Source organism: Lytechinus variegatus, chromosome 2, assembly GCF_018143015.1.
Source record: "Lytechinus variegatus isolate NC3 chromosome 2, Lvar_3.0, whole genome shotgun sequence".
In the NCBI taxonomy this organism is placed as follows: domain Eukaryota; kingdom Metazoa; phylum Echinodermata; class Echinoidea; order Temnopleuroida; family Toxopneustidae; genus Lytechinus; species Lytechinus variegatus.
In genome coordinates, this window is record NC_054741.1 from 3447076 (window position 1) to 3460221 (window position 13146).

Genomic DNA, 13146 nt, shown 5'->3' on the forward strand with positions numbered 1-13146 from the left:
TCCAATCAACATCAACAGATCGACTATATTGAAATCCATCCTTGTCATTATTTTTCCAACATGAAATTGCACAAATGTCATTTATAAACAGGGAAATCACACTGAATTGTAAAGAGTGGACAGAAAAGACCTTTCCCCCGCTAAGTTAGGGTTAAACCAAAACCATTGACCAGAGTGTAAATTAGACCTGGGTTAAGAATACAGTCCATTGAGGTGTTATGAATCTGGGCCTTGATAATAATCATCTTACTTGTCAGGAAATCTGATCCAATATTTGGGTATCTCGAGCTGGAACTCGTTGACGAGACGGAACCTTCGTAAAAGCTTCTGGGCAGGGTTCTGAGTAGCGTCTATCCCATACTGCACTGCCATACCACCCTTGCTTCCTAGGACCTTGAACTCATTACTTAGATGATCGACTATGAGTATAATGATAATAGTGATTTTATTAGTTGTCATAGTGATAATTCAGCCATTCCTGACTACTAGCACTGGAAATCAAGTTGCCCCCATTCCACAGAACGGAGACCATTGAAAGACCACTGAAAGACTTAAAATTGGTGAGGTCTTACAGCGGTCTTCAAGATCACTGAAATTTGTCATCTCTGTGGAATGGCTCAGAAAGACCCCTCAAAGAACTCTGAAAGACTGATGAATATTTCTTATCTTACTGGTCTTAGACTAGTCCTATAGAGATCTTTCAATAGTCTTTCAGAGATCTTTTATGCAACAAGTGATCTTTTAGAATTCTTACCATGGACTTTGCCTGGTCTTTCAATGATCTTTCACGAGTCTTACAGTGACTTTCACAAAAATCTTGAGAGACTGCCAAAATATCATTGAAAGACTATTAAGACCTTTGAAAGTTAATTGAAAGATCGCTGAAAGACTGCTGATAGACCACTGAAAGAACATTTTCCTGTAAGACTGTTTTGAACTGTTTCAAAAAGTTTCAGAGCCCATGAAGACCAGTGAAAGATTGGTCAGGACACGGGTAAGACCTCAAAGACCATCGTAGTTTCATTGAGAGACCTCTGAAAGATCAACCAGAATTCATGGCCTTTCAAAGGTCTTTCAGCAGTCTGTTTCTTTTTAACCTCTTAATAGCCCTAAAATCCTATTAGATATTCAATTTTGACGTATACCTGCATGCATTTTGTACTCGTCCCACACAAAAGGTGGTTTTTGTTACCAAATTTCATTTGGTTTAACATATGATACCCCGGTTGAACAGAGAATTATTCTCATGAAGTTGGTTTGAGTGCATTTACACATGATTTCATGGCATCGCAATTGATAGAATGAAAACTGACAAGGGTGATTTGGGTCATGGGGGGTGTCAGGGAAAGGGAATATGTAAACGAGGGTCCAATTCATTAGATTTAATAAAAATACAAAATTATTAGAACAGTTTTCAGCATGTATGTGCTATAGAAACCATGTACAGTTTCTTTGGCTGATAATAAACTTGTCTGAGAAATTTCCAATTGTTATCGATGACATGTTTTACAAATAGGAAACCTTGGTCAGTTCACAAGCTAATCTTTTCAAGGGCCCTTATCACAAGACTTGATGTTAATACCAAATGCTACGTTCTTCTGTTTTTCAGTAGCTTGTAACAATATCTTATACAGTAACCTGTCAATAATAAGTTCAATGAAAGGCTGAACATACTAAGATTGGTATACATCTCTCTCATCACACTGTGGGAGTTGGAACCAAACATCCTGGCATGGAATCGCAAGCTGCTATCCTATATTTTCCAAAGAGAAATGACAATAGCGTCAAACATCCAAAAAAATAATTTGAAGCCATATTTCAATTGATCATCTTTCATCCTTGATAAATACTACCGGTATTCACAATAAAGTAAAATGAATCATTTTGAGCTTCATTTTCATTTGCTCAGATTTCATGCTATAAAAACGAAATCCACAATAAAATAAGTCCAGTGAATAATTTGAAGTGTTATTTCAGTTGATCATTTTCCACTCTCCAAATAAAACATCTGAAAAATCAACACAATCATTCTTTTGAAGCATCATTTGATTTTATCATCTTTCAGTCTTAAAAAAATTGCATTCACAATAGAAAAGGTAAGATAAGTATCTGAAGCCTTGTTTTATTTGATCATATTTCATTCTGCAAAAGTGAAAATGTATGATGAGGTGTCCAAACTTCGCGCACTTAACTCGCGCACAAAACCAATATATTCATGAATACTGAACTCATCCTAAAGAAACTTTCACTGAAGGGTAATTTTAGGTCGCTTTTCACATTGATGATGTATGATTTTAAAGGAGAATGAAACCATTGGAACAAGATAGCTTGTGTGAAAACAGAAAAATCAAAGAAACAGATCAACAAAAGTTTGAGAAAATCGGACAATAAATGAGAAAGTTATGAGCATTTAAATATTGCAATCACTCATGCTATGGAGATCCTCCCATTGGCAATGCGACAAGGATGTGTGATGTCACTGATGAACAACTCTCCCCATTACTTTAGTATATATTTCACTTGAATTGCCTCTTTTATCACATGTATCCATAGATCATGTGTTCTTTCTACATGAGGGCATGTGATACATATTTTTTAAAAATACATCATGGATAAAGAGTTTGTATCATCATAAGAAAAAGCAAAAAGAGACATTTTGAGGGTATTTTATAGTCCACCAAAAGGAAAGTTGCTCATCAGTGACATCACACATCCTTGTCGCATTGCCAATAGGAGGATCTCCATAGCATTACTGATTGCAATATTTAAATGCTCATAACTTTCTCATTTATTGTCCAATTTTTCTCAAACTTTCTTTATTCTTATTCTTTGATTTTTATTTTTCTACACAAGCCTATTTGTTCCATAGGTTTCGTTCCCCTTTAAGGATATTGGCTAGTTTTTTAGATAATGACCGTCCGCGAAGTATGGACATCCGCGAAGTTTGGACTCACTGCCATACTTACCGATAGGATTTGATCAGGATCAGCTAGAGCAGCTACCAGTCCCTTCTTCATCCTGCTCCAGTTCTCACAGGCAAGCACATCTGAAGGAGGGACCTGGAGAAGGGTCTGTAAGGCATCCCTACGCCGCTGAAGGGGCTGACCGCAGTCCAGGTTCTCTGTAATAGTGGTGAACTCTTCTTGGTTCATGAACATGAAAGAGCTCTGCAGAAATGGCGAGGGTGGGGGGGGGGGGTGTTGAAAATAAATATCATTCGTGGTAATGATCTCAAATCTTGAGTGTGAACAGCATGCTATACAAGTGGAATGCCTCTGGCCGTCTCACCTGCACCACGCGGTTCAATATAGCAGCAGTGCTGACTTTGAATACTACTCTAACTCGCACAAGATGTTCAGTGATACATGGTTAATCTTATGTCCACTTTTTATGAAATAGACCAATAAACTTACAGAGATATGATGGTTATTCAACAAAAAACCCCAACATGGCCAAAGTTCATTGACCTTACATGACCTGTGACCTGAAACTCGCACAGGATGTTCAGTGATACTTGATTACTCTTATGTACAAGTTTCATGAATCAGATCCATAAACTTTCAAAGTTATGATGGTAATTCAACAGATACACCCAGTTCGGCCAAAGTTCATTGACCTTTGACCTTGGTCATGTGACCTGAAATGCGCACAGGATGTTCAGAGATACTTGATTACTATAATATCCAAGTTTAATGAACTAGACCAATAAACTTTCAAAGTTATGATGGTAATTCAACAGATACCCCAATTCGGCCTAAGTTCATTGACCCTAAATGACCTTTGACCTTAATCATGAGACCTGAAACTTGCACAAAATGTTCAGTGATGCTTGATTACTATTATGTACAAGTTTCATGAATCAGATCCATAAACTTTCAAAGTTATGATGGGAATTCAACAGATTTCCGCAATTCGGCCAAAGTTCATTGACCCTAAATGACCTTTGACCTTGGACATGTGACGTGAAACTCATGCAGGATGTTCAGCGATACTTGATTAACCTTATGTCCAAGTTTCATGAACTAGGTCCATATATTTTCTAAGTTATGATGACATTTCAAAAACTTAACCTCAGGTTAAGATTTCGATGTTGATCCCTCCAACATGGTCTAAGTTCATTGACCCTAAATGACCTTTGACCGTGGTCATGTGACATGAAACTCTAATAGGATGTTCAGTAATACTTGAATAACCTTATGGCCAAGTTTTATTAACTAGGTCCATATACTTTCTAAGTTATGATGTCATTTCAAAAACTTAACCTCAGGTTAAGATTTGATGTTGACGCCGCCGCCGCCGTCGGAAAAGCGGCGCCTATAGTCTCACTCTGCTTCGCAGGTGAGACAAAAATGGCCACCCTAGTGTCTGTACATATATGCCAAATGGCTCTGGAAAAAAATGTGTAATTGCTGAGAAATGAGTATGACATTCCTGCCCGACGTCAGTTTTTTGTCCAATCCGCAAATCATCAAACAAATAGTGATTTTTCACTTGATAACTGTTATAAGCTACTGAAATCCTTGCATCTGATTGGCTCAAAAGAAACAATTCAGCGAAAAATCACTATTTTCTTCATTAAAAAACTTCCCTGAAGATCATTTTACCTGATTAAAGGAGTCATCTAGTGAGGATTCATCATCACCACTGGAGGGGTTCAAACTATTGGTGGTCCTCTCTGGATACCGGTAAGATGGGGCATAAGAACCTTGACTGGTCCGCTGCCTTTTGTCGTCATCATATGCATGAATCAGGCGATCTACAGCACTACGGGTGCTGACCTTCAACGAATGCATCATGTCCGTGCACCTGATTAGGCAAAAGATTAAAAGAAAGAATGACGGCAAATTGATTAAAAGTCATAATTCCCATTGTGAGAAAGATAAAAAGATTTTACTGTGAGATTTTGAATCCTTTATATTATTATTATTATAAAGTCTTATCCAGGCTATCCTCATCAGTGACGTACACTGTTCTCCCAGAGGGCCCTGCTACATTCAAACACATACAAAAGAAAAAAAAAGCAAAGGACAACAAATTAGAACGATAAAAACAAAATAAAGTTTAGCGGGTTGAGTCCTATAACCTGGGTTAAGATCTACGGTTTCTCCAATACAATGAAATTAATGATTGCAAGGTTGCAACCCTAATTACTGCAGATGGAATATTATTCAACAGAATTGAACTGTGTACTGAAATCCTTTTCGATACCTTCTCTGTTTTACACTTTTGTATTATGATCCCATAACTATCATCTATATATTTATCAAGACTATCAAAGAAAACCATTAAGTAAAGTCACCAGTCCATTCACTGCCATTTGGTTTGCAGAGCTGTCAACATCAACAGGAATATTTCAGTATTTTAGAAATTAAAAAGCTGAAAAATCAGTACTTTGATAAGGAAATTTGTAATTCCAAACACCACAGAAAGCATTAAACTGAAACTTTAGAATCAGTATTTTGCATGAAACTATCAGTACCAGGATTCTTCTTATTGTTCAGTGCCAATCACTGAAAATCAGTACTACTTGGCAGCAATGAGTTTGTCAGTGCCAGTGACATCTTGACACTCCCACTGACCCATACACAGCTGGGGCAAAACGCAATCAAACAGGTGACAAATTTCACAATAAATCCACACCTAGCTTGACATTGGGTGGATTTCCCTGCATACACAATGCAATCATTTGTATAATGAACCCCATGATCAATCGCTAAGGTTTATGTTATTGGACTATGGTGTATACTCACAGCTGATCATTGATGACCCGTTCCGTCACATCTCGAACCATTGCTTCCTCAGTGGCTCTGTTTGGCAAATCTAGGTTTCTCCTCTCGATCTCCTCCTCGATGAGAGGACCTAACACAGTCTCAATCCTTCCCTTGATATACTTAACTAATTCATACCTGAAAGAATATTGAAAATATAACATTTATTATCATTATTTCAAAATCAAGTACAGAAGATACATTTGCTTAAGTTCTTGAGCACAGCCATGGGTGATTTCATCCTCATGAGCCAAAATTTTCAAAATAGAATACTATTGGGTGACCATCTATTCTAAATTTGCCCCAAGATCTGCCATAAACATCTATTGAAGACCCATCTTTTTTCAGAAGTTTTTGGTTAATTGTATTATATGCATAATTGTTTAATTTGTTTGAGCAGTAGCATTGTTGGGAGCTCTGTTACACTACAGCGCAGTAGAGTATATTTACATAATGACTGCCCTATATAAATGGTCAAATTATTATTATTATTATTATTATTATTGTACAAATTTTGCTATTGAATATAATCTATGAGCATATTTAACAGTATAGTGCGCAAGCGCGAATGCGTGAAATATACAACGCGTATAATATATAAGCCTGAGTCATATCGATTATTTTGAAAACCGGTGTTCGACAGCTCTAATTCGATCGAACATCGATGCATCGAATATTAAAGGCGGGGAAAATTTAGTCTTTTGTTTTTGCGTCGATGCGAAGCGCTTTGCATATGCACTACGCACTGACGGTATGCGCTGGCGTTGGCCGGGTGAGCGTTGCACAAGCAGATGACAGAGCAAAGTTCGTTTGTATTTTCCATGATCACAAAACACACAAAAAAGGCCAGGGACCAAAGCAGAATTCTTCCCAAAATATCTTCAACAATGATATTTGCAGATGACAACATATAAGTTCAAAATGAAACAATAATAAAGACATGAATCACGCAGAGTCGATCCGAATGATTTTCGGTCGACTAGCATTCGCAGTCCATTCACCAGCCCCGTCCGCAGCTCGTACACTCACTCTCCCGAAACGACAAACGTGCTTGGCGTCAGCGCCAGCAAACAAGTGCAATCAACGGAGAGCGCTGTAACTTGCCTGAGATTGTGTAGTTGGATCCAAAATGAGCTCCAAATAAATTTATGGGAATAAATATGTAATTTTCTCTGGATGGTCATTTGAATTGCTATTCAATGCTGATATAACGATTGTGAGGAAAGATTGTGGAATATGAGTTATGACGATGTTCGAGAATTAATCCTAATAATGACAATCCAGTTTTTAGACGCAATTATGAGCATGCGATCAAAATAAATACGAATGTTTCGAATCGAGCCCTAAATTCATCTAAATTATTACGATTTAACAAGATTTTATGGTCATACTAAGAATATTGACGATGTCAGCAAAGTATGTTATGTTCATATGGAAGAAATAATACTGGGATTATTTCTATTGTTATTCCATCTCTGGACGTCTCCTCCAAGCTCCGAGAAAATAAGCACAATGCGCATGCGTGTTTGATGACGTATGACATATTTTCCCATTCATGAAATCAGAGCCCAAAAATGGGCACAAACTAGCTTCAAATTGATGGGAAAAAATATCAAACGCAATTTTCTCTGTTTTGTCATGTTAAATGTTATTATATGGTGATATTACGAACTTGAACAGAGTTTTTGCATGTAGACAATGTTCGAGAATCAATCCTGACGTGATGATTATTTTTTTTAGACAAATGCACTATAGCTCGACTCAAGTCAAGCCGATCGTCATGAGATGTCCGCCATTGAAAATTGAAACGAAATACAAACGTTTCACATCAAGCTCTAAATTCATATTAATGATTATCATATGCAAATTATTGTTAAATATTACGATTAAATAATGTTCTATGGTCATGATTTTAATATTGTTCATGAAAGCAAGATTTATTTTACGTTGATCGCGTCAATTTCCGGCCATTTTCTGGTTTGATTAAAGAACAGAACTGCGCATGCACGATCGATGGCCATGACTTCCATTCATGAATTCATCGTGCATAAATTATCTCGGCACGAGCAGACGAGTAAGACTCGAACTATGATCGAAATAAACTTCAAATTAATGGTGAATAGCATCATAATTACTCATTCGGTTTCATTTTGGGGGCAATAGAAATCAAGTAAGTAGTAGTAAAGTTGGACATTACTGATATTTTGATGATTGATTGTGTAAACCAAACGAATCGGCCGGCCGACATATTTTTTTTTTTTTTTCGATGCACCGATTTTGCAAAATCTGCACCGGTGTTCGATGACATCGATCGAACACCGATTTTAAAATCGATTTGACTCAGGCTTAATAATATATAACAATGAAATATACAAATAATGAAAGCAATGCGAACTTGTTCAATCAAATTTCTCCCTCCTTTTGATTGTTAGGGGTGGGATAGATGATAATAATTATATTGGATTGCTTTATTTCATGGAATACCAGAAATATTCCACTCGTTAGGGCCAAAATTCCACTCATCTACGATTCGGGAATATTTGCCCAAGCTCTTGGAATATTTCTGGCATTCCATTCTGAGCCATCCAATATAATAAGATTATTATTTAGATGTAGGGTTTTAGAGGCGCAGATATTTTTTGACGTCTTGCGAGGTTGTTTCAAAGAGATAAAATATCAAATCTGATTTTTAATGTGCATACCTATTTAACATGTATATGGCGAAACTAAAAAAGTAATCATAAAATTAATAATTCAATTGTTTTTTTTTACAGATTTTCATCGAACCTCTTTAACAACATTATCATGGTGAACTTCCCTTTCAAAAATAACCCTTGTACTCGGCTTTACCTATGGAAGTTCTCATCCGTGCCTTCCAGATGGATCATCATATCCTCAGCTGCTGCTAAGCTAGATGACCGTTGGATGGACGTTGCTACACTGGACACAAGCTGCCTGATACTAGGGAGGAGGTCAACGTCAGTATCCAGGTCAGCCATGATGACTGATGGCTAAATTTTATTGGCAACTTACATGTATCTGCAAGACAAAATCCAGAATGAAAATATAGGAAAACTAGAACTGCAATCGTTTCAGAACGATGTGCATGCATTGACGCCTCTGATTTAATAGAGGGCAAGAAACAGGAGATCAAGAGAAAACTCTAGATGATATACATTCTCAAAATATTAGAGGGCGCTATTTCTTAAAGGAATGATCACTGATGCGTAAAACACAGTTGGAGTATGTGAAATGATACAATTGGCAAACCCTGAAAACATGAGACCAAAATAAATTCAAACAAGGAAGTTATGGCAATTTAACTATTTCAAGACTTTGCACGAGAGGGCGCTATTTCTAAAGGTTATGGTCACTAATTATGGACAATATGTCTATCAAATCAAAATGAATTTGGATGAGAAACGGAGGCAGGCGAAGACTAACAAAAATTACATGTTAATCAAATTGGATTTTGGCAGATTTTGCCTTCCATAGGAAGTTACATTCTCGAGTCAAACAGATTTCGTCCATTTTTAGACCATGTGGCCGCTGAACAAAGAGAGAGAGAGAGAGAGAGATAAAGACGTAGAGAGAGTAATAGAAATAAGCATACAAATTCACTGACAATTCATTAACGTAACCCAGTGTTAAGTACATATCAGAACGATGTGCATGCATGAACTGAGTTTATCAATGCAATAGACACTGTGTACAATTCTGTTGTTGATAATGTGTGCATAGTGAGCAGTATACCATGTGTTCAGATTGACTTATCTTGAAATTTTCTGTTGTAACCTATGTCGTATTTGGTATCACTGGAAAGAGTATTCCAATGCGGTGACATTGATACCACTTTTATTTGTGTGCAGGCAATAGACCGGAAGTAAATGCCATATAAAGAAAGACATTAAAAATGAAGGTTTTGCACAATAATTTTAAGCTGACGTCAGCAATTTGTTAGTTTCTGTTACAAAACATTAACGAACTGTTGAAGTATATATCAATACTCAGATCTGCCAAGTTAGAAAGAATAAGCTTCAATAATAAGGAAATAAGAGCAAGTTGAAGTTGTGCTGGCATTAAAGTGCCTTTTGGGGTATTTTGCTGATTTTCGGGAGCATTTTTCAGATATTTCGTCAGTTGTAAGGTATATATTTTTTTAAATGGCATGAAAGGGCATATCTTGAAGACCCTAAATCCAAGAAAGGGTACGGGTTTGGCCATGCATGACGCAATGAGGAGCATTCAAAGGTAAGTGTTTTTGAAACTTTAGAGGGCGCTATTTCAATGACGAAAAATCAGTGATGCGTGAAAACTGAGTAGTATGTATGATATGGTACTGTAATCAACTCCTGAATATATGAGCTCGAAATGAATAAAAACAAGAGTTATGGCCATTTTACGATTTTTTGACTTTACATTTTAATAAATATGAAGTTTTTGAAGGAAGGCTATTTTGGATTTGAATTTAAGGCATGAAGATGGCATTTTGAAGGTCAAGTTATATGTCGCAGATGACGGAGCAACTCTTGGACTATCTATAGCAATTTGTTAGAAGTCTTTAGCATGCAGGATAACTGAGATATGAAAGAATGAAGAATGGTATGCAAATGGACTTGAAATTGACAAAATGGCGCCTGGATGGTCATGCATGAGTGATTTTGGAAAATGGAAGACGAGAGGCACAACTAGGGATGCTGGACAACATGTCTACCAAATTTGGTTGAATTTGGATGAAGGACGGAGTCAGGGTAGAGCTAACAAAACCATGTGTTAAACAAATGGGATTTTGGTGGAAGAAGAAGATTACGGAATAGGAATATGGAACAAGAACAATGCATTGTCGCCATTGGGCGTCAATGCAAAAATATGATAGGACATGGTCTGTTTATTAAGGAAAGTGAAACATCAAAAAATGAAAAAAATGAAGCCTTGCTGCAAAGTGCTGTAGTAATTTTGCCATATACCTGTAGTAGCCTATATGAATTAGTCTGTGTATTAGTCTATGCATTGATCCATGTTCATGCATATTAAGTCTGTGTGTTATGCTGTGTGTATGTGTGGAGCATGAATCATGTGCTTTCACATCGCCCGTTACGTGCGTGCGTCACTCAGCATCCACATAAGTTGTGCCATCCACATAAGTTGGACGGATGACTGAAGCCAGTGCATTGTGTGTAAACGTCTCTCCCCTGTTGCATAGATGCAGGCTATGTTACATGGATAACACTCCGTCCCTCGGGTAGGACATTAAATGGAGGCCCCGTGTAGAGGCCGAGAGTCACCACCTTTGCATGTTAAGAACCCACTGCACTATTCGAATAAGAGTAGGGGGAAACCCCAGTGTAGTGGTCTACTTGCAACCCCCAATCAGATATCGAGAGGTGAGCAGATCTCTCTCCGTGCCATCAACACCTGCGCACTTCCTGCCCGTTTGGCTCCTACTGTGGGGCGTTGGGCAGTATACCCAAAAAACGAATTTAAAGAAAATTCGGGTACCTGTGATTGAGATAGAGAACCCAAGAAGCCAACACATGTGGATGAATGCAACCCAGCTGCTCCCCATCCGGCGCCATGGTGACGGTCAACAACTGAGAAGCATCCTAGCTGTTATTAGGTGATCTGTCAGAATTGACAGATTCTGGATAAAATATAAAAAGGCCTAGGCCTATAGGAGAACGTACAACAAGCAAGAGCAGACAAGGAATTGTCACAGCTTCTCCCTTCATGCTCAGTATTTCACACGCTCCCCTTGAATTAAATCTTAGCAAAGTCACTGATTCTGGACTTATACTTATAGGCCTAGGTCTACATGTAGTTATCAGGAAATTTTTTGCTCTCTGCCCCCCCCCCTCCAATAACAGGCAGAGGATGGATTAAGATATCGGCCCTGCGCTCACTCACTGGTATGATTACGGTATCTCATGCCATCACATCTCTCTAACCCACAAAGTCAACCACCATTCCTTTTTTACTTCAGACTTTTTCAGTGCACTGCAATTGATTATTAATGAATCGCAAAATTCAAAAAGCAGAGAAAATCATAAAAACATGGCATCATGCCATGGTTTGCAATTGGCAGTAGAGGCGCACGGCCAACATTGGAGACTGTCTCCAATGTGGGAGATTATCTCCAATATCAGAGACTTTTGTAAAGATTTTGGATATCCAATTTCAGAGACAAGTCTCCAGTTTTGGAGACCAATTTCCTTTGTTTACATTTGCTGTAAAAGGATTACCTTGGCGGCAAATGAAAAAGTGATAAGCAGATTCCTCATGAAAAATTACCCCTTTTCACCGTCTACTTTAAAAATTCACCGTCTACTTTTGTTTTGATAAGGATTTTTGTTGTCAATCACACACAAAACAAATGGGCTTCTGACCTCAGTGAGACAAAATTTTGGGTGGAAAAAATCATGCTTTTGTTGGTGTTGTTTCTTTTGTCCTTTTGCAAAGCAAGTCTCCAATGTGGGAGATTGTCTCCCCTATTGGAGAGAGTCTCCCATATTGGCCGTGCGCCTCTACTGATTGGAGTAGGCCTATACGGTACTAGTATTATTTGGAGTCTTGGAGTACCGTACTTGTATTTGGCTCAATTTATTATTTTCCTGTTATAAACATATCTTTGAAATTAAGGTACAGTAAAGAAATACATCATCTGAGTTTGTCATTAATCACTGTCAACTGAAAGTATGTTCACCTGTCTAGTACCGCTATCCGGAGCAGAAAGGCGACAGCAGCACAGCACTGTTCAGGCACAAACAGTGGGCCGCGCCGCGGCGGCGCGGCGGGGGAGCTGGGATCCGCGCTCGCACTCGAAATACCCGAGTCGGTTAAAATTGAATCATGAATAAAAACTGGTCAGAACTCAGAAACGAGCCTTGCTGTTCCCTTCGATCATCGACTCCAATTATACGATTCTGAACAAAGTTAATTTAGTAAAAGATTAGAAAATTGACGTATTTGAAGTAAAATTTCAAGGCTTACCTGCAAATCTAAATCGGCGTCTGTGTGTTGTCAACACAACATCACACCAATAAATCAAATAAGACAGCGCCCTCTCTCTCCATGTCGTCGTCGATCCCGTCGTCTCGGCACTGATCTTCTTTTCCTTTCTTTTCTTTTCTTTTCTTTTTTTCTTTCTTTCTTTCTTCATTCCTTCCTTCATTTCTTTCTTTCCGTCCTTCCTTCCTATATTCTTTCTTCCTTCCTCCTTCCTTTCTTTAAGTTCTTTCTTCCTTTTCTTCCTTCCTTCATTTCTTTCTTTCCTTCCTTCCTTTCTTTAAGTTTTAAGTTTTCCTTTCCTTCCTCTTTCTTTCTTTCTTTCTTTCTTTCCTAACACTAGCTTCCCAGAAGGAAAAACCAGTTAGACGAGTAT

At 37.9% G+C, this 13146-nt stretch overlaps 1 protein-coding gene across 1 annotated transcript in view; it reads right to left on the reverse strand.

The window, feature by feature from the left end:
* LOC121407084 (protein broad-minded-like) overlaps positions 1-12825 on the reverse strand; it is a 30215-nt gene extending 17390 nt beyond the window's left edge. The window contains exons 1-7 of the mRNA XM_041598011.1: positions 12756-12825; positions 8619-8807; positions 5751-5906; positions 4605-4806; positions 2967-3167; positions 1675-1753; positions 251-419 (exon numbers count right to left, since the gene is read on the reverse strand). Coding sequence (XP_041453945.1) covers positions 251-419; positions 1675-1753; positions 2967-3167; positions 4605-4806; positions 5751-5906; positions 8619-8767 — 956 coding nt within the window. The 5' untranslated portion in view covers positions 8768-8807; positions 12756-12825. The remainder of the gene's footprint in view (positions 1-250; positions 420-1674; positions 1754-2966; positions 3168-4604; positions 4807-5750; positions 5907-8618; positions 8808-12755) is intronic.
* Between the last annotated feature and the right edge of the window lie 321 nt (positions 12826-13146).